Source organism: Parus major, chromosome 4, assembly GCF_001522545.3.
Source record: "Parus major isolate Abel chromosome 4, Parus_major1.1, whole genome shotgun sequence".
NCBI classification, from domain to species: Eukaryota; Metazoa; Chordata; class Aves; order Passeriformes; family Paridae; genus Parus; species Parus major.
In genome coordinates this window covers 60,557,825-60,581,485 of record NC_031771.1, presented here as the reverse complement: position 1 = coordinate 60,581,485, position 23,661 = coordinate 60,557,825, and the positions used below count along the sequence as shown (strand labels likewise).

At 39.3% G+C, this 23,661-nt stretch overlaps 3 protein-coding genes across 7 annotated transcripts in view; all 3 read right to left on the bottom strand.

Annotated features, from left to right (window-relative positions):
• The window catches only part of POLN (DNA polymerase nu), an 88,992-nt gene extending 84,881 nt beyond the window's left edge, over nucleotides 1-4,111 (bottom strand). Inside the window, exons 1-2 of one of the 2 annotated variants that reach the window (XM_015625073.1) lie at nucleotides 4,030-4,066; nucleotides 872-1,055 (exon numbers count right to left, since the gene is read on the bottom strand). The gene's annotated coding sequence lies outside the window, so the exon portion shown is untranslated. Of the gene's footprint in view, nucleotides 1-871; nucleotides 1,056-4,029 lie in introns of both variants that reach the window. The other variant, XM_015625076.1, reaches the window with a different exon arrangement.
• A 1,540-nt stretch (nucleotides 4,112-5,651) lies between these two features.
• Nucleotides 5,652-14,564, bottom strand: HAUS3 (HAUS augmin like complex subunit 3). 2 transcript variants are annotated; one of them, XM_019006427.2, is made up of 5 exons: nucleotides 14,281-14,564; nucleotides 11,627-13,140; nucleotides 10,145-10,581; nucleotides 8,261-8,489; nucleotides 5,652-6,976 (listed from the first exon to the last, which is right to left on the bottom strand). In XM_019006427.2, exons 2-5 carry the CDS (start codon nucleotides 12,539-12,541, stop codon nucleotides 6,710-6,712), a joined length of 1,848 nt encoding a protein of 615 aa, XP_018861972.1. In that variant the 5' UTR covers nucleotides 12,542-13,140; nucleotides 14,281-14,564; the 3' UTR covers nucleotides 5,652-6,709. The 2 variants fall into 2 exon arrangements, with proteins under 2 accessions (XP_018861972.1, XP_018861973.1); XM_019006428.2 differs by having other exon boundaries at nucleotides 11,627-12,657.
• A 7,724-nt stretch (nucleotides 14,565-22,288) lies between these two features.
• The window catches only part of MXD4 (MAX dimerization protein 4), a 38,311-nt gene continuing 36,938 nt past the window's right edge, over nucleotides 22,289-23,661 (bottom strand). For all 3 annotated transcript variants that reach the window (XM_015624913.2, XM_015624915.3, XM_015624914.2), the window contains exon 6: nucleotides 22,289-23,661. This exon is cut by the window's right edge and continues 1,429 nt beyond it. The gene's annotated coding sequence lies outside the window, so the exon portion shown is untranslated.

The following is a 23,661-nucleotide window of genomic DNA, read 5'->3' as shown; positions in this document are numbered from 1 at the left end:
AAATAGTTTTACCATTTAACACAGCAGAATTTAAATTAGGACACTCCAGTAATTACAGAACCAGGAATAAGCAAGTCTTTTAAAGATTCAAAAAAAATACTAACAAAGCAATTTAATTATCAAGTCAGAATAACACAGCTGGAACAATTAACCACATGGAGATACAGCAACTTCCATTAAGAACTGATCTTCTCTTAGGAATAATGACATGGCTGGAAGTAGAGAAAATGATTCCCAGGATGTAGTTTCATAGACATAATTTATGTCTATGTAGGAAGATCTCAGTAGATGCAGACAAAATTAGAGCGTCATCATTAGAAAAAGGGATTCCACTCCTATCCATGTGAACCCACAGCTGCATGAGCACCTGTGAGCCAGGGTAATTGTAGAAAACAATCTCATTCCATGCAAGGCATCAGTTTTCTGCATCTTGAGCAAAATGAATGGAATTGAAGTCTGCAACATGCACCAGTGTCAGAGTAAAAAGGCTGTGAAATTTGCAGCTGCAGCATCTGCAACTCGTCAATTAACTCAGTGGATTTTACAATCAAAGACTGATCTGGGGCTGCCAGTTACCTGTTCCCACACACTCACTCACATGCACATCAAATAAAATTCAGAGAAATTATTAAACCCAAATTAAGCTTCCTAATATGAAACAATTTTTCATATGAATCATCTCACTTTATGATTATTTAGTGACAGGAGTCTGAGAACATTTTTAAACTCTGGTGACTGTCTGAATGTGGCAACCTCTTTTCTAATCAGTCTGTCATAGAATACCAACGTCCTGTGAAAAGGGAACAGAAGTTGGGACCAGACTCTCAAAGGTAAACATAGGCCAAGTGCAAAAAAAGACAGAGGAAGTTACCTGAACTATGACTGTATAAAATACAGCATGATAAAGCTTGTTATGAAAGAACCAGTCTATAACTTCAAACCTGCTACAGAAATACTGCTTTTAGTGGTTTTTCAATCTTAAAAAATGCTTGCCTTTTCATTTCTCAGATGTGCATCCTTATCACCTAGTTTATTTTCCTTCGTCTTCTCTACACCTTTAAAAAAGAAAAAACAATTTACAATACAAATGAATCTGCAAGTAGCCCATGTAACTTAGGCTTCATACAGGGTTATATTACTGACATTTTTACCAAACCTGAAAGAATTGTAAAAAAATTTCCCTCATTTATCAAGTTAGTATTCATGCTTAAAAGGCCCCCGGAGGTTCCAAAATATGCCTATGCAAAAGTCTGCTCTGTCACCATTAAGAAAAAATCACTTAAAATTCACAACAATGCAGAAAAACATCTTCCAAGGTATTCAGAGGAAGAATTACTGTAATTCCAGAATTATGTTCATTTCCCTCTTTCAAGGAAACACAACTCATTTTGATCATAGTAAAGCTGAGTATATAAACATGAAAGACAAAAAAAGAAAAATCCAAACTCTAGAAACTTTACACAGCTTAACTGTTTTCTTGGAATTCAGCAGCAGTATTCCACAAAACCTCTGTTCTATAAAGCATTATTTGTATTTGAATTTAGCATATCATGTTTTACAAACTGACCATGTTTCACCTACAGGGGATATTTTTTTCACATTGTTCATCTTGCAACAGAACAGGCATTTTAAGGCCAGGTAAGAGAGATCAAAGATACTTCAGACCTGACAAACTGACAGGAAGATAAGGTGACACCAGTCCCACAAGAAGGTAGCTAGCCACCAGTGCCGGGTGTGACAAAGAGCACAGCACAGCTGGGAGTCTGGGCCCCCACTGAACTGCCAGAGACCCTTAGCCCATGGCTCCAAAAGCACAGTTGCTGCTGTTCCAAGAGGGCTTTGCAAATGCACCTCAGACTCACACCGTGGCAAGTGAAACCATTAGGACATGGGTTCTTTTCTGCTGTTAACACTGTCCACAAGTCCCAAGAAGAGGAGAATCAAGTGAAGCCTGGAACAAAGGAGCCAAGGGTAACAGGCTAGCAGTAAATATCTCAATGGGTACAGAAAGAAGAACAGGGAAAAAGAGGAACTCCCCTGAATTTCAGGTTTCTCCAGAGTTCACAACTAGTTTGGCTTCGTTTATGCTTCAATTATCTTACTGCCCAGCCAAAAGACACCTCACAGGCAAAGTATGTATTTTGACCCCCCATACTGAGTAATATTCATACTAAATGTCCATACTAAACTGCCACTGTCAGCTATGAAGCTGCACTACCAGCAGCAAGATCCTTTCTGAAACAACAATGGTGTTGACCAACGTCAAACAAAGCATAAGGTGATCTGTTTCAATTTACTAGCACTGTTTCAAAAAAAACATGTCTGGGCAAATCAAGACCTTTGTCTACAGAAGAAAATACACTTATTTCTGCATGTTGTTCTTAGTGTATAATCAGACAAACTTCTAACCTAAGCTGTTAGAACAGCCAATATTGCACAGCTGTGTTTGTAGCTTCAAACATTTTACCTTTGGTTTTCTCAACACCTTCTACAACAATGAGATAATAAATTAAGAATGATAGTATCTCAGCTTATGTTCAGTGCTTTTGTTTAACAGCTAGACACTTTTCCTTGACAAATCCAAAGATGAGGATTACATTTCTCTCCTCCAGCACACAATAATCGGTATGATAAGTATTGAAGAGATCTGCAACTTCCAGTTTGTGAATTATGACGAAGTATCACCAGATGGCAGCAGAAACCCATCCTTGCCTTCCAGCTCCTCAAGGCTTGATGGAAAGATTAGAGCTCCACTGTCAGGATAACCACAGAATTTCACCAACTAGGTCAACATTGAAGATATGTGTTCTATTTGAGCCCAATATTTACCTTCTAAAGACAAACATTTTTTCCATTAAGTAGAATCAAAAATTTAAAAATCTATCTATAAAATACAGTTCAATGCAGTCTGAAACAGACCAACTAACATCAAAGGTTTGCAGTTGTTTTTGTTTTTTTAAGAGAGGCAAACTTCTTTTTTACAGACCCACACTAAAGCTATATGTGTGTATATATATGTACAGGAAATGACAAGGTAGCAAGAGAAGTAAATCAAACTAAGCTAAAGAGAGATCAAATTTTCTTTAAAATCATCTGCATTTTAGTACCAGATGTACCACATGTACCAAAGTAATATTTTAAAATTAACTCATCCCACATTTCTTTAAATCAGTGTATCACTGATACACACAGTGATGAACTACTATCTTTGTCACTGCTACATCAGCAGGCTCCAGTGATCCAATACTTCACTGAAAGAGGCGCCTGAACCATAATTAATATAGAACAGTGGCTGCAAAAACCACCATGTACACAGGAATAAATGTTACATTTTAAGCCCACTGATCAGATAATATACCAGGACCTAGCTCTCAGGAGAAAACAGACAACTGAAATTAAGCCAAACTCCTAACTTTCTATTTCGTTCCAGAGCCACAATTTGGCTGCAACTCGCCCAGAACTGAGAATAAACCCTGCACCTTGCAAAACCTCCCCAGTATCCACAATGTTCTAGATCTGCTGAGGCACTTTTAACATTACCTAACTCGTTCTTTCACCAGGACTTTTGTTCACTCTTCCCCCTAGAATTTTACAAGGAGAAAACTGCTAATGAATATGTGTTGTAAGGACAGACATGAGTCTGGAGAGCTCACAGATTTCCTGTTAAGCTCCTAGTACCTCCAGTGATCTTTAAACATCTAGTCCAGAGTCGAGTTAATGTATGCATGTGATTTATGACACAGTAGTACTTAGGTAACAGTTTCAAATTCCCATATAATTCTGTACCACATAGCAGGAACAGAAAAAGGAAAAATTAAATTTGTGGTACCACTCCTTGCACTCACATTAACACTATTGAATTGGAAAAGTCCCAGAAAATGTCACAGTTACAGCTTAATTCCTTTCCTAAAGCTGTAAACCTAAAGTCTCACCTTTTCTTTTCCTCTGTTTAAAAACAGGGACTAGAGGTTTGATATTGCTGTTTCAGTTTTTCAGCAGAAAAGCACAAATAGGCTAAGATTTACTCACTCTGATTATTTTCTCTGTTAGTCTGAGCTTCTATAGGAATAGACTGCAGAGCTGTCATAATCCTCTGAGCAATATCAGATAAAGGTACTTTAGAAATCTCACATCCTATGTAACGCTCCATTTTTAAGATTAAACCTAAACACAGAACACAAATTATGAATTAATCAAGGCCATTAGTAATCCTCATTTATATTCTGTTGAAATTAAAGACAAAAATATAGTGAACACGTTTAGCCATTCATTCTCAATGGAAAATTGCATTTGCTCCCAGACATGCCTACCAGTACTGTACTGGAAATAACAAATATAATAATTTATAAAAACAAACTTTGAAATAGTTTTTTAATGCACTGATTAAAAAATCAGCAGTCCTAAGTACAGCTAACTTTACTATAAAAAAAAAGTCTAACAAATAAAACAAGAAGTATGCATGTCGGAGATACTTTCCGCCTCCCAGCATCTTTAAACTCATCAGTATCTTAGCACATGCCTACATTTACTGTTACTAGTGCTTGGATTTTATCAGGAAAAGCACAACTAACTTTCAAGCAAGCTGCCAAAATTAAGCCAACACAAGATTAAAGAAACAAGCATTACTACCACAATGTCTGGCCATTAGTTATGTGCTGTCTCAGAAAATACTTATCATAAAAGACCTCTGCTTTTTAAATTTTGTATAACTGATGCATTCAAATATTGCTATGTCTTGGTAACTTTAAAATAGCTACTATAGCTTGTCAATTTAAGAAACTGCTCAGCAACATCGATAGTCTCTACATGCTTTCACCCCAGCTACTGTTGTTGTAAATAGGAGCTGGTTTTCCAGGTTAAGTGCCCATATTCTGTAATACCTACAAAATACTTGGAGAATCCCTAGGTACAACACACACTGGAGAATCACAAGAAACAGTGCCCACACTGATGACTTGTTGCTTTACAGTTACACCAGAAGAACATGTAAATCTTAAGTTCTTCACAAACACAAGAGAAATATGCAGCATTTTAAAAAACACTTAAAGGATCCAAGCTGTACAAACCAATCACTCTACCAAAACCTGCTGTTGACTCAATTATTCCTATACAAGTAGGTAACGGGAGTCCTGTTACTCTCGTCTTCTCCCACTAGATCCCAGTGGTGCATGAGCAGACTGTCAAACTTAACCATCAGCAAACAGTTCCTCTGCCTACACAGAAATATTTTTCTTGCCTCAAGACCACAGGTACATTGCAACTTTTTAGTATTTACAAATGCAAATATTTGCATACAATTCAAAGAGGAACATCCATCACAGTGCATTAGCACTGGCTGTATCTATCTAGTTCTAATTAGTAAGCATGTGAAGGAAAGGGTGAGAGATGGAATGGCTTTCTTTTCCCCAACATTCCATGAGTCACAAGTACAATCCTTCCCCACACTCAAATCCTCCTAACTTCTGTGAGAGCAACACTTCTTTCCTACACAGGGTTAAAGTGCTCCCTGACTTCTCAGGCTGGGAAGCAGCAGCCCCAGAAGCAGAACAAAATGAGAACCCATCAGACATAAAAATAAACAAGACACCATGCCTGAGAACAGGCCTAGAAAAACCCACACAGATTCACCATAAATATTAACCACACTGAACTGAATTGACAGAGTTTGGCATTTAATAATAAACACAAAGAGTAAAGCAGCATTAAATCCAGACATAAAGACACCCAACCAGTAAGCTAAAAAAAATAAGTTATAAGTACATAGAAGTTAAAAGTCTGCCATCAAAATAGTTTTAAGACTACTGTTACTGAATTTCAACTAATATATTAACCTTCATCAATATGTACAGTGCTTGAAAGCAAGCACAGCTGATCCCTTCAAAATATAAAAGACTGGAAGTTATCATACTATAAAAGCCTATTTAGTTCCATTGGTATATTAGGAAGCTATATAAAAATTTGATAAACAGGCTAACAGTGCACATGAAAGCACAAGCAAGAAAGCATGAGTGCTCTGAGTTGAAATGCCTATCATTATAAATTATAAGGCAGACTCAGAAGTACAAAAAAGAAATTTAAAATTCTCATTCATTGACAAGCCCAGTATAAGTATGGACTGGTTTCAATGGAGAAGGTAGATTATAAGTTAAGAGATATTAGAATGGTCTCAAAACAGATGGTCTTGGTAGTTAAAACATTCTGGTACATATTCCAACACATTTCTAACAAAACCAAGTCTTCCTAGAAGAACTGTAAGAGAAACAATCATGTAGTATCTGCTGCCATTGAGAACTCTCCTCTTCACTATGAGCACATTGCAGTCTTGTTCCAAAATCTGGAATGCCTTCTCCACATTTATTTTGCAGTTCAATCAAAATGCAGTAAGACTTAACTCAAGGGTATGACACATTCCTATTGATGCTATGCTGTGTGCAGCAGAAGTAAACACACAGGCCAGCAGAAGAGCAGCCTAAACATACTTCTTTCAAATAACCAACAATTACTTCATATCCAAGAGTTCTGATAAAACTGAGATTGAATTCAGCAGGCAGAAGCCATAAAGCAGCATGCAATCCCAGCTGGTAACAGTGGCAGTTAGGATTCACTGAAGTGACAGGTAAGTGTCAGCCTTGTCGAGCTAATGCTTATTACTCCATAAAGTCATACACAGTTGACATTAACATTTCCTTTCTTAAGAGTACACTGCTGTTTAGCCATTAAGAACTCCACTGGTTGTGAAATTCTTGTCTTCCAGACCACTGGCTTTAGCCTCAGACTGCTGCTCAAGCTTCTCCACCATCTCTTTCAAGTGCTCTTCATCTTTGAAAAAATACACATACAAGTCTCTTTCCATCTGATGCAGCCTATTGGACTCTAAAAAGCTTCTCTTTGACTTCAGATCAGCAACCAGATCCTTAAGGAGATGATTTAGTTCACCTAAATCCACTTTCAGCTGGTGAAACTGCTCAGTAAGTTCCTAACAAAAAATAAAAGACAAAAAAATTATTACTTTTCTATCGTTAATACACTAGTTGAACTAGAAATAGGAAAGGTTTTTTGCTTTAGGAAGTCACTTGTTTGTAATCAAAAAAGTAATCACAAAAAAAAAAGAAACAAGAAAAATAAGGGATTCCATTCAATTGATGTAACTTTTGAGCTCCATGTAACAGAACTCATATCGTATTATGCAAATGTAATTTACTTGTTGACCAGATGAGTTAAGACCATACAAATCTGCACCTGACCTAGAGAGATGAGTGAATGACATTTTCTCAAACTTTAAAAGGGAACAAACAAAAAAAAGCACAATAAAAAAGTTAAATCAATCTTACAATTAAATCATTAAATACTAGCTATAAGTTTCACAACTGGCATTCTTATGATAGTTCAGTATAAGCAGATTAATCATCTACTTGCACATTGTTCCCTTATTAAAGGAATTACTTTCCTTTTTCTGAGAAACAGTAACAGTAGAACAAGATGTCATATTTTAAGAAGTAACTTAAATCAATAGTAAGGTATTTGATTTAAATATGTGCAATCCCTGAACACATGCTGTTCCAATTACAGTGTCATTTTTAAATTAAAACTGTTCTATATGTTGCAAACTCATTTGACAAATGTTAAATATACTGTTATGTAATTAACCAAGAAAGTATTATATAACAGAAGATTCCCCTTGATGCATTTTTGAGGTATCTACAATGATTTATAAACCATAACAAGGTGCATTTAACAAATCCCGTTCCCATTTAAAAGATGTTTTAAACGTAACACCTGAGACCTGGTGCAGCAGGATTGTCTTACTACAACTGTCCTTCAAAATTCTGTTATTGTTAGTTTGTCTGAATGACCCACCCACGGCCAGGCTTTTAAGGGGTGAAACTCTACTATTGGGGTCTTAGAGGTAACAAAGGAGAAAGCCCATATGAAATGAAGAGCAACTTAAAGGAGTTTTCCAGTGACACCCTATCCAGACAAAGGATCTCCCACATCACAAGCTTACCAGAATAGAGGACTGCACTTGAAAGAAATTGAGTTAGATGCAATAGTTTGCTCAGAAACAAATTACCTGCCAGCATTTAGAAAAATCCAGCATTTGCCAAGAACAATGTAAATGTTCAGTATCCATTATCATTAATAAATTTGTTGCTGATAAGTGGGGACAGTTTGCATGTCTAGAGCCTTCACACTATACTTTTATCAGTAAAAGAACATGACACAAAATGTAGCAATTTGAAAAAAATCATTAAGGGCCTACCGGACTCCGGAGCTGTATCTGATTTGTTCCACAATAGAGAGCACCATGAAGGGCATCCACATCCCTTTCTAGGTTGGACAAAAGGACAGACTGCTCTCGAGCAGATGCTGCCAGCTGATCTTGTACTGTAGCACAGTCCTGCTTTAACTTCTGAGCCATCTGCTCCAGGCTTTTGTAAGTTTTAAACAACTGTTGTTTTTTACTTCCTCCTTCCAGGAGTTGATACAGCCTGTAACAAGTGAAGTTAGACAGACAAATATTTTAACTCTCCTAAGCACTCTATCATCATCAGTTAAGACAACATGTCTCTGTTGAAAAGTCAGAGGACAAGTAAGATAAGTGCTGCTAAAGGCACTTTTGCAACACTGCTATATCTCCCACTGATTTCAGGATTCCATCTATATATCTATATATAGCAGTGATTAATAGGAATCTGAAATATTTCAGTATCAAATTAGCAGCAATGAAATACTAAAGTAACAGTTAGTAAGTAGATCATGAATGCAAATAGAAGCTGACAGTCAGCTTTTGCCAACTATTTCCTGATACTTCAAGGACTGCAAAATAAGATTTTTTTTAAGTGCTGAATGAAAGCAGACTTCAACAGTCAACAAGAAATAAGAACAATCGTTGTAACATTTTCAAGCTCACTGAAGTATTTCCTGTTTTCTACCTATGAAGAGACTGCTAAGAAATTCTCCAGTTAGTTACAAGTCATGCAAAAGACAGCATTACACACTATAGCAAACTGTACCCTTACACTGTATCAGGAATGGGCCTAATACAATTATAGACAACATTACATAGTCCAAACGTTACTACCACCTCTGCATAACAAAATCTTCAGGAGCTGCTCCCTAATATAAAATCAGACTGGCTTTATTAAGAGCAAGAGCTATATTTCAGAAATAACTGAAGGTCCTTCAAGTGTCTCATTTACAAACCCTGTAAGGTTTTTAATTCTTTCAACTTCCCTTCCCTTTTTCTAAAAAAAAAAACAACCAAAAACAAAAAAAAACCCCCCAGAAACATTATTCAGTGATTTGGAGACTACATCTACATAATAAACCTGAACAAAAATGTAACAAGCTGACACAAACACACAATAGGAGTAAAATTAATTCTAATTCTTCCAGTCATTCACTGTGACAAACCATACTCAGTTACCACTTATCAATTATTAAAAAAACCAAACACTTAAAGCACCATTTTAAAGAAGGAGGAAAAGTCTGACAGTAACACACCTATAATTACACAATTCTCACAATATCTCATCAAAAGATCTAGTCTTGATGGAAGAGCAGCACAGCACACATCCTTAACTGCATCACCTGAACTTTAAGGAGACTTAATTATTTAGATGGTGAAAAAACAGACTCCTACATGGGTGCCAGGACACTCAAACCAGATGGCAAATCAAGCAGCAAAAATGAGCTAAACACATTTCACAGCCCTAAGGAATCATTCCTCTCTCCTACCACACGGGGGGTTTTTGCCTGCTCAGCTGATGAGGTCGTGCATACAACCTGGGAAATCAGTGCTATTAACATCTATGCCTCTAGAGTATCAGGAGGTGCTAGATAAAACAAGCTTGGGTTCAAACATCCTTCATGTTACAGATACTAATTAAGAATGCTTCAGCAATATTACTAAGACTGATAATTGAACAGTTTTCCTCAGGCAAACCTAAAGAGAATTTCAAAGGACAAGGAAGAAACAAGTTTCACATCTTGAATGCTTCAGCTCTTGAAAATTCAAAATTCTAATTAGCTACAGCAAGTAAAAAAGAACTTGGAAGCAGGCAAGGCTTATCTTGCCTGAGCCTTCATGTCCCCAATATTATTTCAAAGGAAATACAAGTTCAACACTGAATATAATACTTACCTGCAAGAGAAACCATCCTCTGAAGTAATAGTGCTCCTTGGCTTTGCCCGTTCAGTTCGTTCAGCTATCACCTGTAATCTCTGCTGCAACTCATCAGTGCTTTGTTTCAGAGATTCTACCAAATTCTCAAGTTGGCAGCTGATCTCCTGGTGTTTCTTCATTTCCATTTCACAGGCCAGCTGAATAAGTTCAAATGAGGTTTTCTGTCTTATCAAATGCCTGCCTATTTTTTCTTGAATTGCAACATAATAGTCCTGCTGAGCAATTTGGTGATCTAAGTATTCTTTAACCACTGGTGCAGTCAAAAGTTGTGCATTCTTCTTAAGAAGGGGAAGCAGCTCTTCATTATTTATCTGAGCTATATCTTGTTTAATTGCTGAAATTTCAGCACTTAAACTAGATATTTTAGCATCAATGTTTTCCTGTTGTCCAATATCCTGCATAAAACAAAATATTTGTGAATTTCTTCATGGCTCCCACCAAGCCACCACCCAAACATTTCTTCAGTTCATATAAGGTTCATGTATTTGTTACATTTAGCTCCAAAATTAAATTAAAAACCCTACAAGTAGTTTTACAGAATTTTACAAAATAATGCAAATACAGATGAACAAAGTAGGTAATAGATATATTTCATTATAAAATACTTTCATTCTATCACAGGGTCAGGAAACAGTTTATCGTGTTGAAAATAAAAGAGCTACATGTTACCGAGCACCTATTTCAAGTATGTCTAACTGAAATCTCACAAGCAAACATAATTTTTTATATTCAGTTGGATGATCAACACTGCTGGCAGAATCAATCTTTTTCAAATTACCTTAATCAATCAAGTCCTATATACTAATCATCCAAAAATGAAAATACACAAACTGACATGATGCCTCAAGTTATTCCATGACTGGCATAAGCAAATACCTTTCCTTTCATTATGATTTCCTCACAAATTCCACTAGCCACATCTGCCTGTCACTCATTTGTTGAGAAACTTCTGGGGCTTCAACTATCAGATTCATTTATTTGGTACAAATACTTGAGTTCCCAGAGTCAGTGAACTAAAACTTTTTAAGCTTATGCTACGCAATATAAACAGAAATACATTTATCATTTTGGCTCCTTGATACCACAGAATTGCAATCAAAGCTAAGATTCTGTTTATTCTACAAAGAACCAGTTCTAATATGAAAATTCAAAGTTAAACTAAACTAGAAAGGTACTATAAATTCTAAGATTTTAAAGGTAGTAATACTGGAAATGCAGAATTAAAGGAACTGTAGCACACTGAAGAATTCCTAACCATGGAGACTGAAGATATTTCATAAAAGTAGTTTTGTAAGTAAGACTAAAACTTCTTAAAAGTGCAATTTCACTACATAAAAATATTTGAAATAACAATAACTCAGCAACTCCCTTTACTAGATCAAATGGAACTTGTCTGTCTGTTTAAAACTCCAGTACTTTTCATCACCTTTTGTACCTTACCTTGTCCGAGGATTGCAGCAGGCTCTCCGCACACTTGATAGCTGAATTCATGCCCTCCTCTTCAGCTCGCAGCTGAATTAGCTGGTTCTGACCACAAATATACGCTGCCTGGAGTCTGGCTATCTCTTGCCTCTCTTCACAAACTTCATCAGCCTCATCTAAAGGGACTTGCTTGATTAAATCTTCAAGCTGAAAGCTGCCTTCACGTGAATTTTCAGCACATTCAGACATACCTTTATAAAAATGCTTTTTTATGTGTGATGCAACTGCTGCAGTACTTTGTTCTTCCACAGACAAATATTTATCCAAAGAAAGCTGGGAAAAAAACACTGGATGTGTATCCGACCCTTGTTCTGAATCTGAAGCAGTGAAGAAAGAGGCAAATTTCTTCACTGCAGCTGTAAGAGACTGCAGTTCACGGTCAAGCTTATTACTTGCTGCAGTAAATATTTCCAGACCTTCTTTCCAATTCTTACGTGCTTCTTCCTCTTTGCTTTGGAATGTTTGCAACACGTGGCTGTTTGTAGTAATCAACAGTTGAAGCTTATTATGCCGATGAATTTGAAGGTTTTTTAGTTTCTGAAGAGTTTGAATCTCATCCTCTAATTTCTTCACTTCTTCCCTGTCCTCCTCTTGGCTACTATTCATTGAACCCATGGGCTCCAAGGTTTTAAGGACTTCATCCAGTGCATTTCCTTCCAAAACAGTCTTACCACACTCTAGAAGATTTTGATAATCTTGCTGTTCTTCTTCAGATATCACATGCTGCTCATTTATGTTTCCACAAAACCACTCCAAAAATGATTTGTCTTCTGAAGACTCAAACATCCAGTCAAAATCTTCTCCATTAAGCTCATCAGCCTTTGGATATCCAATTTTTTTAAGAGTTTCCACAAAATCCTTTCCACAGCTCATGATGAAATGTTTTTGTAAGCAGAAAAAAATCCGAATACATGGAAAAAATCTGGGGTATTATTCCAGCTTTATTTTTTTTGCCATTTATAACGAATATTCAGTATTTTAAAAAAAGTCTGTACAGGAAAAAGGAAGTGTCAGATCACAAAAAAAACCCAAACCTGGAATGCTGTTCTGGATTTAAGTGGCTATTCAAGACTAGAAGCCAATTTTAATTTCAGATATCTTAATATATTTTGTTGATCAAATCAGGACATATCAATTACATCCCATATCATTGCAAGCACTTGTTTTGCCTTAATTCACATAAACTTATTATGAAAACAGTACAGTATCATTAATTTAAAAGCAACAGGTGTTAATACTGAGCAATTCATTGCCCTCCAAAAGTGATTTTACTTACACAGTTTTCTGTACATTCTTTCAAAAAAACACTCATAATTATTTTAACTCTTTGGAAATGATCAGGGTTTTTAGTCTGTTCTAAAAACAAAACTACAGTGATGTTACACTGCACTTCAAGATCTTGGCTACAAGAGTTTTTTTACCTCAACAGCAAGCAGAATCTTGTCTTCTAAACTTTTGTTTTAAAGTTTCCTCTGAAAATGGAACAATAAATACTTTAACATATCAATACCTCAACTGAAAACTGCAGGTTTTTTGATCGAAAAAATTAAAATTAAGATCAGTGTAAAAATACTCCTGTGAAAATGGTCACAACTTAGAAGAGGCAGTTTGATGCTTTTTTGTTTCCGAGCGGACAAATAATCAGCTTTGGGATCCTAAAGCACGTGTAACAGACAGCAAAGGATATAGGATAACTAATCAACAGTCAGGAGGCCTTGTCTGCAATACTCTGATAATAGGGACTTTTTTTAGTTTGATATTACTTAATACTTTGTTTCTAAAACATGCATTTCACCAGAGAACCCCGTTCTGCCAGTCAGCCTGGAGCACTGAACAAGTAAAGCCATTCCTCTAAAGTACCCCATGTGTCTGTCTGATTTAGCTCAGACTGCAGATGACACAGAATGTTGCGCGAGTATCGTGTCACAGGGCAGCGCCCCAAGCGTCCTCTGCCCTCCATGCTTAAAAGGGATGTCCTCAAAATATATAAATATGGGTCCCAAGAAGCGGCTGCCGCATTCTTTTCAGTAGTGCCCACTGACAAGGTGTAATGGCAATAAACTTAAAAAACAAGAAGTTTGACCTTAACACGAGGAAGAACTTTACGTCCGTCATTCCTCTCAGTTGAGGGTGGCAGGGGACTGGAACAGGCTGCCCGGAGAGGTCGTGAAATCTCCCTCTCTCGAGACATTCCAAAACAACGTGGATGCGCTCCTGGGTAACCTGCTCCAGGTGATCCTGCAGGGGGGTTGGACTGGACGGTCTCCAAAGGTCCCTTCCAACCTTACTGATTCTGTGATTCCGTGAAATAATGGGCGCCCACACAGCCCTGTGCCCGGGCACGCCGGGCCACCACGGCACTGCCACTGCCATCAAACACCACAAACAACAACTCCAGAGCCCTGAGGGAGCACCCGCGGTGCCCGTCCCCGCCCGGGCCGCACAAGTGGGGCCCTCAAGGACCACGTCCCACCCCCCGGGGCAGCCGCTGCCTCCAGCCACACAGGGATTCTGGCCGGAACAAGAGGTCGGAGGGGAGCGGGGACACGGTGGCGGCTGGTCCCGTCCCGCCGGGAGCGAGTCCCGAGCCCGCAGCACAGCTCCATACTCACCCCAGTGCTCTGCTCTGCCGCAGCGGCGGCTCGAGGGAAGGGGAGGGGAGCGAGGCAGAAAATGGCGGGAAGGCTGAAGGGAGCCTCAGAGAGGGCTGAGGGAAAGCGGCGGGAAGGCGGAGGGGAGGTTATGGGAGGGCTGAAAGGAGGCTTAGGGAGGGTAAGGGGCGGTGGCGGGAAGACCGAAGGAGGGATGAAAGAAGACTCAGGGAAGGCTCGGGAAGCGCCCACAGCTCGAACCGCCCGCCGCGCGCGCAGTGTCCCCGCCCTGCTCCGCCCACCGCGCTTGCGCACGCGCCCGCTCCGCCCACGAGGGCCCCGCGCACGCGCGCAGTGCTCCGTCTCGAGCCCGGCCCGCCGCCCGGTGACGTCATATGGGCGGGGCTCCCAGGGGTGGCCGCGCTTCCCCTCAGGGCGGTCGGCTGGGTCCCGATGTCTTCCTCCCGTCCCCTCAGGCCTGTCAGGCCTCGCAGGCCTGGCCCGTCAGCTCTCCGCGGCCTTTGCTCCCTAGTTCCCCTGCCCTGCGCACGGGAGGAAGAGGATGGGGCAGACCTGAGCGTACTTGATGTCGCTCAACTTTGACTGCTGTGCCCACCGGCTTTCTTGAACCCCAGACGTGGCTAGCGGCGGGCACTTCGCCATCCGTACCCAATGTCGCTGTGTTGGTGGTTTTCACCCTGCTTAGTCCTTTAAGTAATTCATGGGCTTTATGTCCCTGGATTTGCCTGGTACCTTTTTAAACATGCTGACACATAACAAGGCAACATCCCAGAACATCATTAAGTGCTGCTTGAAAAGGCACTTCCCTAATTGTTTCGTAGCTCTAAAAAGCATCAAATTATTCCTGGCATTAGCCTTTCAGGATCTGGTCACTGCTACCTCTGCATGTACCTTACCCGTGGTATTCATGGCAACTTACAAACTATCAGCATTTTCCTTCAGCTTTGTCCTCTAGTTTGAAGAGTCCTAAAATTTAGCCTCTGTATAGCCAGTGCTCCATTCCCCACATTGTTCCCAACATCTTCCTCTGAACCTTTTGCAGCATCGCTGTGCCTTGCTCAGGGTGCAGACGAGACTCCACAGAATCCTCAGGGCATGCGTCTACGAAGGTTTTCTACAGAATCCTCATTTCCAATGCCTTCCTTACAATGCTCCCTGTTTTCTTGGCTTTTTGGTTGCTGCTGCCTGTGAAGTTACCAGAAAGCTCTCGACATACATTGCGGAACCTCTGCTTTGCAAAGGCTGGCTCTCAGACAAGCATCATGTAAACTTGTCACTAAAGCTCTGAGCATCCTTTATCAACCACTCCTCAAGTTTAGCCATCTTCACTTCCTCTTTACATTTCGCATGCACATTTTCCTGGGCTTCCCCATGTTCCTTGCAATAGCCTCCTTAAATTTCTCATTGAGTCATGCAAGGGGCGGGGGAGGTTTATGCCACGTTTTTCTATTTACGTCAGACATTTTACCTTGGCTTCTAGAACTGTGTTTTTAAGCCTTCTGGGTGTTTGCAGGCTTCTTGGTTTGGAACTGCTCATTTAGGGGTTTTTTGGCATTTTTCCCTATTATTGCATAGGTTATTTTCTTAAAACTGAGTATCTGTTTGCTTTATTTGTCTTGCATTCATCTTAGTGTTAAAATTAATTATATTGTGGTTGCTACAATTGAGCAGCTCACCCTCTAATAGCTCTTGAATTAGATCCTCTGCACTGCTGAGGTCTAAATTCAAAATGGCATTTTTTTGTTGTGGTTCGTATGGCCAGTTATTCTAAAAAGAAATAATTTATTGTATCCAGAAATGTTATCTCTACATTTCACCCTGATGAAGCATTGACCCAGTCCGTATGTGGGTGGTTGAGCCCTCCCACTACTTGTCCTAAATGTGCAGCTTCTCTAATCTCACTTAATGCAATTGTTGAAATGAACCAACACAGGGAAATGAGCAACCTTGCAGCTTAGCACAGCTAACGAAAGCTCACATTGGGTTTTCTTGATCAAAATCAGCACCTGTATCACTTGCAAAGTGCAGAATGCTGATTTCTGGTATAACGTGGTCTGTGCAAGACATTTTTAGACTAAACCCTGACCTGGCAGTGAGTTCTCATGGGCAAAAAGAGCTGTAGTGTTGAATTCCTCCCCATCAGATTACAGCCTGATCTGCAGCTGCAGTTTAGGCTGGGTGAAGTTTTCAAATCATCTTGCAGATAGAGTGCATTGTGCCTGTCCAACAGGGAAGGAGCAAAAGCTTTCACCAGCTTATTTCATAATGCCTTGCTGTTTCAGTTCAGTCAGTTACTTGTACCAAAATCAACTTCTCCTACAGCGGTATTTTGCAGACTTGTGCTTTAGTGTTGTGGTTTGGGGTTTTGTTTTTTTTTTTTTATAAATATCAGTGTTACTCATGTAAGAAATGGCTGCATAAAAGCAAATTTGCTAATTTTAAACACCTAGAAAAAATCCTAAATTATGCTCTACAAAGGCAGCTCTGCCAATGAAGTCCACAAATACATCTGATAAAAGTTTGCCTGTCTTTAGTATATCAAATTGTCTACCTGGATTACTGCAACTCATGCCTTCAGTTCCATGTGTGACTGGTTCCCCTCCCTCTTTCCAGACTCACACAGCTATGATGTCCCACCTCCTTCATGGCCTTTCCCAAAACCTGTGTCCCCATCTGTTTCCCTGGGAAAGCAGCACTACATGCTCATTCTGTGGCAGGTTTGGAGCTATGTCCAGTCTGGCCAGTGGCCACCTCTTGAAAACAGGGAAGAGCTCAATTTGGCTATGTTCAATGCAGGAAATAATTTATTTTTCTTTCTACCCAGACATGGAATTTCCATGAAAGTTTTAATCATGGATTATTAATTGCAGGCTCCATTTTATCTCTGCTTTGTCAAATTTGGTGAAAATTAGCCAGAAGGTTCAGAAGTTATCAAGGAAAGGAGGAGGGGAACAGATGGACGAAAGAGGAGTTGACAGACAGCATGATCTCATAATCCCCGCTGGCATAGGAATTCAGGCTAGAATTGAAATATTTTAGGTCAGAACACTGTGCACTTAAAATTCTTATTTTGAAAGAACAAGCCTCTAAAGAGAAACAAATTTTCATCTGTTAGACCATTGATCAGCTCTTAGGGCAGAGATTGAACAACAGCCTTCTACAAACATATCATCAGAATTTCTGACAGCCCCTTTCCCCACAGACCCATGTGCATCAGTGTTTGCTTTTGCAGCTCCTTTTGGATCAAGATTGTTTTCCTCTGATTCTTTTGTTGTTGTTGTTGTTATTGTGTTCAGTCAAAACATAACTAAGGCTTACCTTACCCTTTTTTTCCATTCTAGGAGCAGTTGTTTTGCATCTGTTTCCTAGAACTGGAGAGGCTGCTTAGATAGCATATTGCCTTTACAAGCCATTTTACAGTGAATTCCAGCAGATTAAGGCATAAACATTTCTGGAAGGACATCTGCAAGCTCTGCAGTATTCCATCCATACCATGTTATGTTTGTTCCACTGCAAAATATGACATCATTGTGCCTGACACCTCAGAGAGGAGCTCTCGGTTACCCATCGTCCGAGGCTGTAACAAACAGCCAAGGAGTGCAGTGCCACCTCATAGGCATTGCAGCTGCCTGGTCTAAACCCTCCCACTGGGATACATCTGTCAGATGGAAAGCTCAAAAGTTGTTTGCTTGCTACTGCTTCGGGGTTTTGTTTTGGTTATGGTTTTGTTTTGGAAAAAAAAATCAACACAGAGGAGGCAAGGAAATAGGCTTTTAGCTGGTGAACTGTAACTGTACAGAAGGGTTTTGATTTTGCATCATACTGCACATCTGCTCACAGCAGCAGGATTGCAAAGGTCCCTGCTGCAGATTGTTAGAACAACAATCGCTCTTTGGAAACACCTTGTCCTAAAATGCAATTCATTGCTTTAAGCAAATTTGTGTTCCGGATTAAAGACAACTTTTGAAATGCCATGTGAACTTTTATTATAAAGTCAGAAGACAGGAATTTGGCACCAGCTTGCTTTCTTTGCCAAGTGCATGTAACTTTAATATAGAGGAATGGTAGATTTCATTCTGAGACCTTGTAGTCCCAAAAAAAGCAGGTCAAAGTGATTAGTTCCCTTCAGCTTTTTTGGATTCAGTACCATAAATATACAAGAAGCACCTACACATTTGGCCTACCACTCCTAACATATTTAAATATGTAATGCACAAAGGGATATTTTTCCTATAAAATTGTTTGTTTGCTCTCCTGATCCTGTTTTGAATGAAACCCCCAGTTTTAATCCTGATAGGCAAGGCAAGCTTCTGAATGTTTAGTATTAAATTTGAAACATTCATCATTAGCAAAATGAGGAAACTTATTTTTCTTATAAACAAATGGCATGATATGACAAATGTCATAAACAAAGCTGTACAGATCATAAACTGTACAGAATTAACTAAAATAGTGTCACCACATTTATCATAATTTCTTTACTCAATGCTCTTCTTGTGCTGAGAAAACTGGTACTGTCACAAAGTACAGCACTGCTAAAATGTTATTAAAGCTATTTTTTTCTATTGGAGATTAATTTATAATAAGTTATTAAGTGCTAGATTGTATTTTATGTTTATTTTGTGATAGTGTTAATTTCAAATAAAACTGATAGAAAAATTAGTTTACTATGCTTTGCACATATATTCTTATGAGTATCTTACTGATTCAGCAGCTCAGCTTAGTCAAATCAAAAATAAACATATCAACTAGCTACTGGCCATGCTTTCAACAGAAAACTACTACTTCTGTATTTTTAAGATATCACTGTATTTAAGAACAACATGCGTGACAATCTGAAACACAGACCAGGGGACATCACACACTGCAGCTGAGAGTAAACAACGTAATTCACAGAAGGATTTCAGCTCGTGCCTCCTCTCATCTCTCATCAGCTAAAATGCTCATTTTTGTCTGGCTGCAAATCACTTGTGATGTGACTTTCATATTTGACAAAATAAACATGCAGAACATGTAGGCTGCCTTTTAATGCTTTTTTCACTGTCTTGTACAGAGCTGAAATGATTTCAAGTATAATTACTTAGAACGGACACTAATGTATTTCAATTTGCACTTTGCAAACAGGTTAGTTTGTCTTCAGAAATGCAATAGTGGAAATTTATACAGCACCCACAGCGAGAGACAAATAAGATTAATGACTGTTGGGGTTTCAGTGGGCCAGTGTGTGTAAAAGAACTCTAAGTAGCACCCCAATCTTCATACCATGCTATTAATTTTAATTGCTGAAATTCAGTGAGCTCCTTATGAAGTAGCTGACATGAAATAAGCTGACATGTAAAGATTTGCAGTACGTAAAGCACTGCAAAGAGAAGAAACACTATGCACAAAAACCAGGTGATGAAAGTTTAAAGAAACCTGAGTAACACAACAAAAAGGTATAAAAATTTGTATTTATATTGTGATGAGATAATGATACAACACAATACTCCATGTGCTACAGATTGTAGCAAGCGCCATGTACGTGTGTACAAATGGATCTGTATAATACAGTAAAATGCATCTCACAGACTATGAACCATTCCTTTGGCTCTGGGACCCAGAGGCTCTGGCACAGAACCCACTTGTTAACATCTTTAGGTAACAATTTTACCAGTAAGCAGCAGAAGGCTCACAGTCAGTGCTTCATGTGCACCAAAATTTCAAACATCCATACAGCACAGACCCATCCCAATGCCATGAATCCTGTGTAACCACAGTTTATGCCTCTCATGCAAAATGAAAGAAAGGAATTCTGAACTTGGGGCACCTTCACTCTGCCTTGCCAATAGGCAAGCTTCTGGCTGGCCATGCCTCCCCAGGAATCCTTTCCTGGGCTTCTTTACAATACTTCAGGCAGAGAGAACAGCCAAGGTGACCAAATGGTCTTTTCTGTTTCATATATCCCCTGCATTTTAATACTGGGTAGCTATGGAACACACTTGGATGTTTTCTTTACAGCTACCAATTAACAACAGTGCATTTAGACAGACACTTAAGCAAATTGGCTCATTTCATTGCTGGCAAAATTAATTTCTGTGTTTGCCCCATTAGTATTTGTAGGGAGTACAGCTCTTCCTTAAAGGGCTCCTAAAGGGTTTCAATTATTCTTCCATCAATTTTGGAAAGTGTAAGTTAATGGATTAAATATCAGCACTGTTACTGGCTCATACCACACACAACCAATGGCCTCTACCATTTAAAAACAAATTTAACAGATTTATGAAAGACTAATTTGTTTTGAAGCCATTTCTTTATCAGCAGCATCAAAAAATGAAATGTATAAAATTAATATTACTTAATTAAAAGCAGTGATGATATGGTTCTTTTCAAAAATATGTTTCTTTCCACATGGCTGATCTGCAAGGATGAAAAATTTCACCACTAATTACCAGTCTGCCAAAAAGTTAGTAAAATGGTGAAATAATCACTTGGCCAAGAGCAGAGACTGCTGTAAGTACCTCCAGGAAAAGCAGAAGTACCCGCCCAGAGCAGGTCTGCAGGCAGAGCCCACTTGTAACTTCACCTCTTTCTGTTGCTCAGTTCCCTTCTTTTGGCATTTTAAGTTCATCCACTGAAACAGATGAATTCAGATGCTCAGCATACTGGTATTTATCACCATAATTCATTTGTAGATCAATGAGTAACATTTTTTTGTTTCTTTGATTATATGCAAGTGGTATAGTTGAACCCATACTCATCCATGTCAAAAATACAACACCACTGAAGTCAGAGTCTTAATTCTGTAAGTTAGATCAAGTTAGATGTGTTAGATTTTAAGTAGTTTTTTTCAACTCCAAATCTTATACTAATAAACTAGGATTGAAACTCATCTATATACCCCACATGGAAAACTGTCCTTTTCATGGATTTTTGGGAGGCTTTTTTATTTCTATTTTAACCTGCTAAAACTCACTCTGAACCAAGTCTGTTCTTTGCAGAAGACAATACAGGATCCATTCTCTGGTTAATAATGTGTTGCAGAGCTTCTACTGCCAAACCTGCTCTTTTCAGAAGATAAATAAATCAGCTGCAATGGGCCTGGCAGGGTACAAGCCGGGCTGAGAGAGGATGGATATGAAGGAGGATTCATCCTCTGAATTGCAGCAGAGAATATGCAGAAGGAACTAACAATTTTAGGCAGTTTTTTTGTGTCTCCCTCCGGTGATACCAGAGTGCAGGCACGGAGCTGGAGGAAGCACTAATCCAGGAGCAGTGCAGAGGCGTGTATCCTCCGACACCTGCGTGCTGCAAGGGAAAGCCCTTTCTTTCTTTCTTCTCCCCCAGGAAACAGGCCAAACCTCTACGTCTCCATAAAAAGAACTCCACGATGACTTCATCTCTCCAGAGCCCCTTCCGCAGAAGAAAACGACCTAGCAGCCCTGTAATCTTGTCCCTGCTCCTTTTCCGATGTGGCAACTGCAGAGGAAATGGATGAACTGAGCAGTAGCACCTCCTCGCCTGCTAAAAGTGTGGTCATGACAACAGCGGAGCTGCCAAGGTGGTGGCAGGATTTAATCTTGCAGCAAACAGTTTGGTTTTTTGCAGTCCCGCTGTGGGCACAAAGACACTGGTGCACACGCACGGGGCACACACACAAGTGTCCAGCTGAGAAAAAGTAATAAAAATAACACTGCTTGCATCCCAAGGTGCTGTGGCCACAGGCAGTGCTGCACTGGCTGCTCAGCAGCAGAACCTGAAGGAATGTCAGAGCCCCGACTGTCCCCATGGGACTGCAGCTCTGCTGGGGGGGACAGCCCAGCCCCAAACCTGACCCTGGGTACTGCTGTGCCATTGCCTCTAAAGGGGCTGCTGCTGTCCGGGGGCTGTGCCTGAAAATTCCACCTTAAATTGGGCTGTGCTTGAGGGAGAATGACACAGGCAGTATGGTGTCATTTTTCTTTACCAGTGTAATAGCTCCCAGCTGTAATAACTGAAAAAGTAAAAACAAATAAACCCTTTTCATTTCCACTCAAGATTATTCGAGTAATTTTTATTGAAAATATAAGATCTACAAAGCCATGGATACCCAGCGTGGAAGAACTCATTAAGTTAGCACATTCATCTTTAAAAGGAAAATTTCAGGTTGACCTAAGGTACAATAATATTCAATTTAAAGTCTCGTTTTTTCCTTCTGTAAGTTTCAAATCTCTTTTCATTAGGAGGTTCTGTGCAAGAGCTGCTTGTCATGAAAGGAAACACTTTACAATCCATGAATGTGTTCATTATATAATAAATGAACAGCAACAATATACTAGCCTCTTTTTTTTTTTTTTCCTGTTAACAGTCGTGTGTTAAAGTAAACTCTTATTTTTTTTTTCCATGATTTGGAAATTAGTTACATATGCACCAAAGGAGCTAGTAATTTCTGCTGCTTGTCAGCTACACACAATGAGTATATTGCTGTGTGCTTTCCCCAACAATGAGGATTTTAGTAATATGCAAGGTGTATAGAACGTAATACCAAAACCTGCATCACAGAAAAGGTTAATTGTTTTCTTATTCAGCTGCCAGAGTTGATAACCTTAGGCCCCTCCCCAGAGCCAAAGTAGGGGTGGCCATCCGTTAGGTTATGTAAATTAAATGTATACGTTTCCTTGTTGGCAAGTTCCAAGCAGTAAGCGAGAGTGCAAACAAGGATCTGTAAGCTGCCACAAAATGTATTCATATTTCTACTCCGTGTTGTAAGAGCCAAAGGGAGGACACATATGTCAGATGTTGAAAGAACAACTGAACCTTTGCTTTTGATCATTATGGTCAGTCTGTCATGAGGTCTTGTATCCGAATGCTAAAAATGGCACCACACTTGGACATCCCATAGCCTTACACAGTACACATTTGTGTTTCCCAAGCCACTGAGTGCTGGTCTCACAGAGACCCTGACTTTATAAGCTAACAAAAAATAGATTAGGGTGCTGAAGAATCCAAGGGAGGGCTCATACAAAGACAATTAACCCTCGCACCAAATCCTAATTTCATGATTTTACTTAAAGCCACACTGAATCAGTTGTGAGAGGGTGAAGATATAAATACACCTCTCTGCTTCATCCGTAAGAAGGTGGACAACTGACCATTTGAACAGAGGGTCTTGAAACAAAGCTTAGTCGTCCTTTAAACAATGAAAAGGAGAGGCATACATAAATGGTCACCAAGGCACAATATGACAAAGGTGAAGAGTCCCTGAGACTCTGGTCTGGGTCTGTACCATTCCCCTCCTTATACAAGTAAATGAGAACATTTAGGAAAATATAATACAAAATCTCTTACAGGAAATATAGACTACACTTGCTAAAATCACTTCCCTAAAAGTGTTTATAGCTTTTTTCTTTTTTTTTTTTTTTTTTT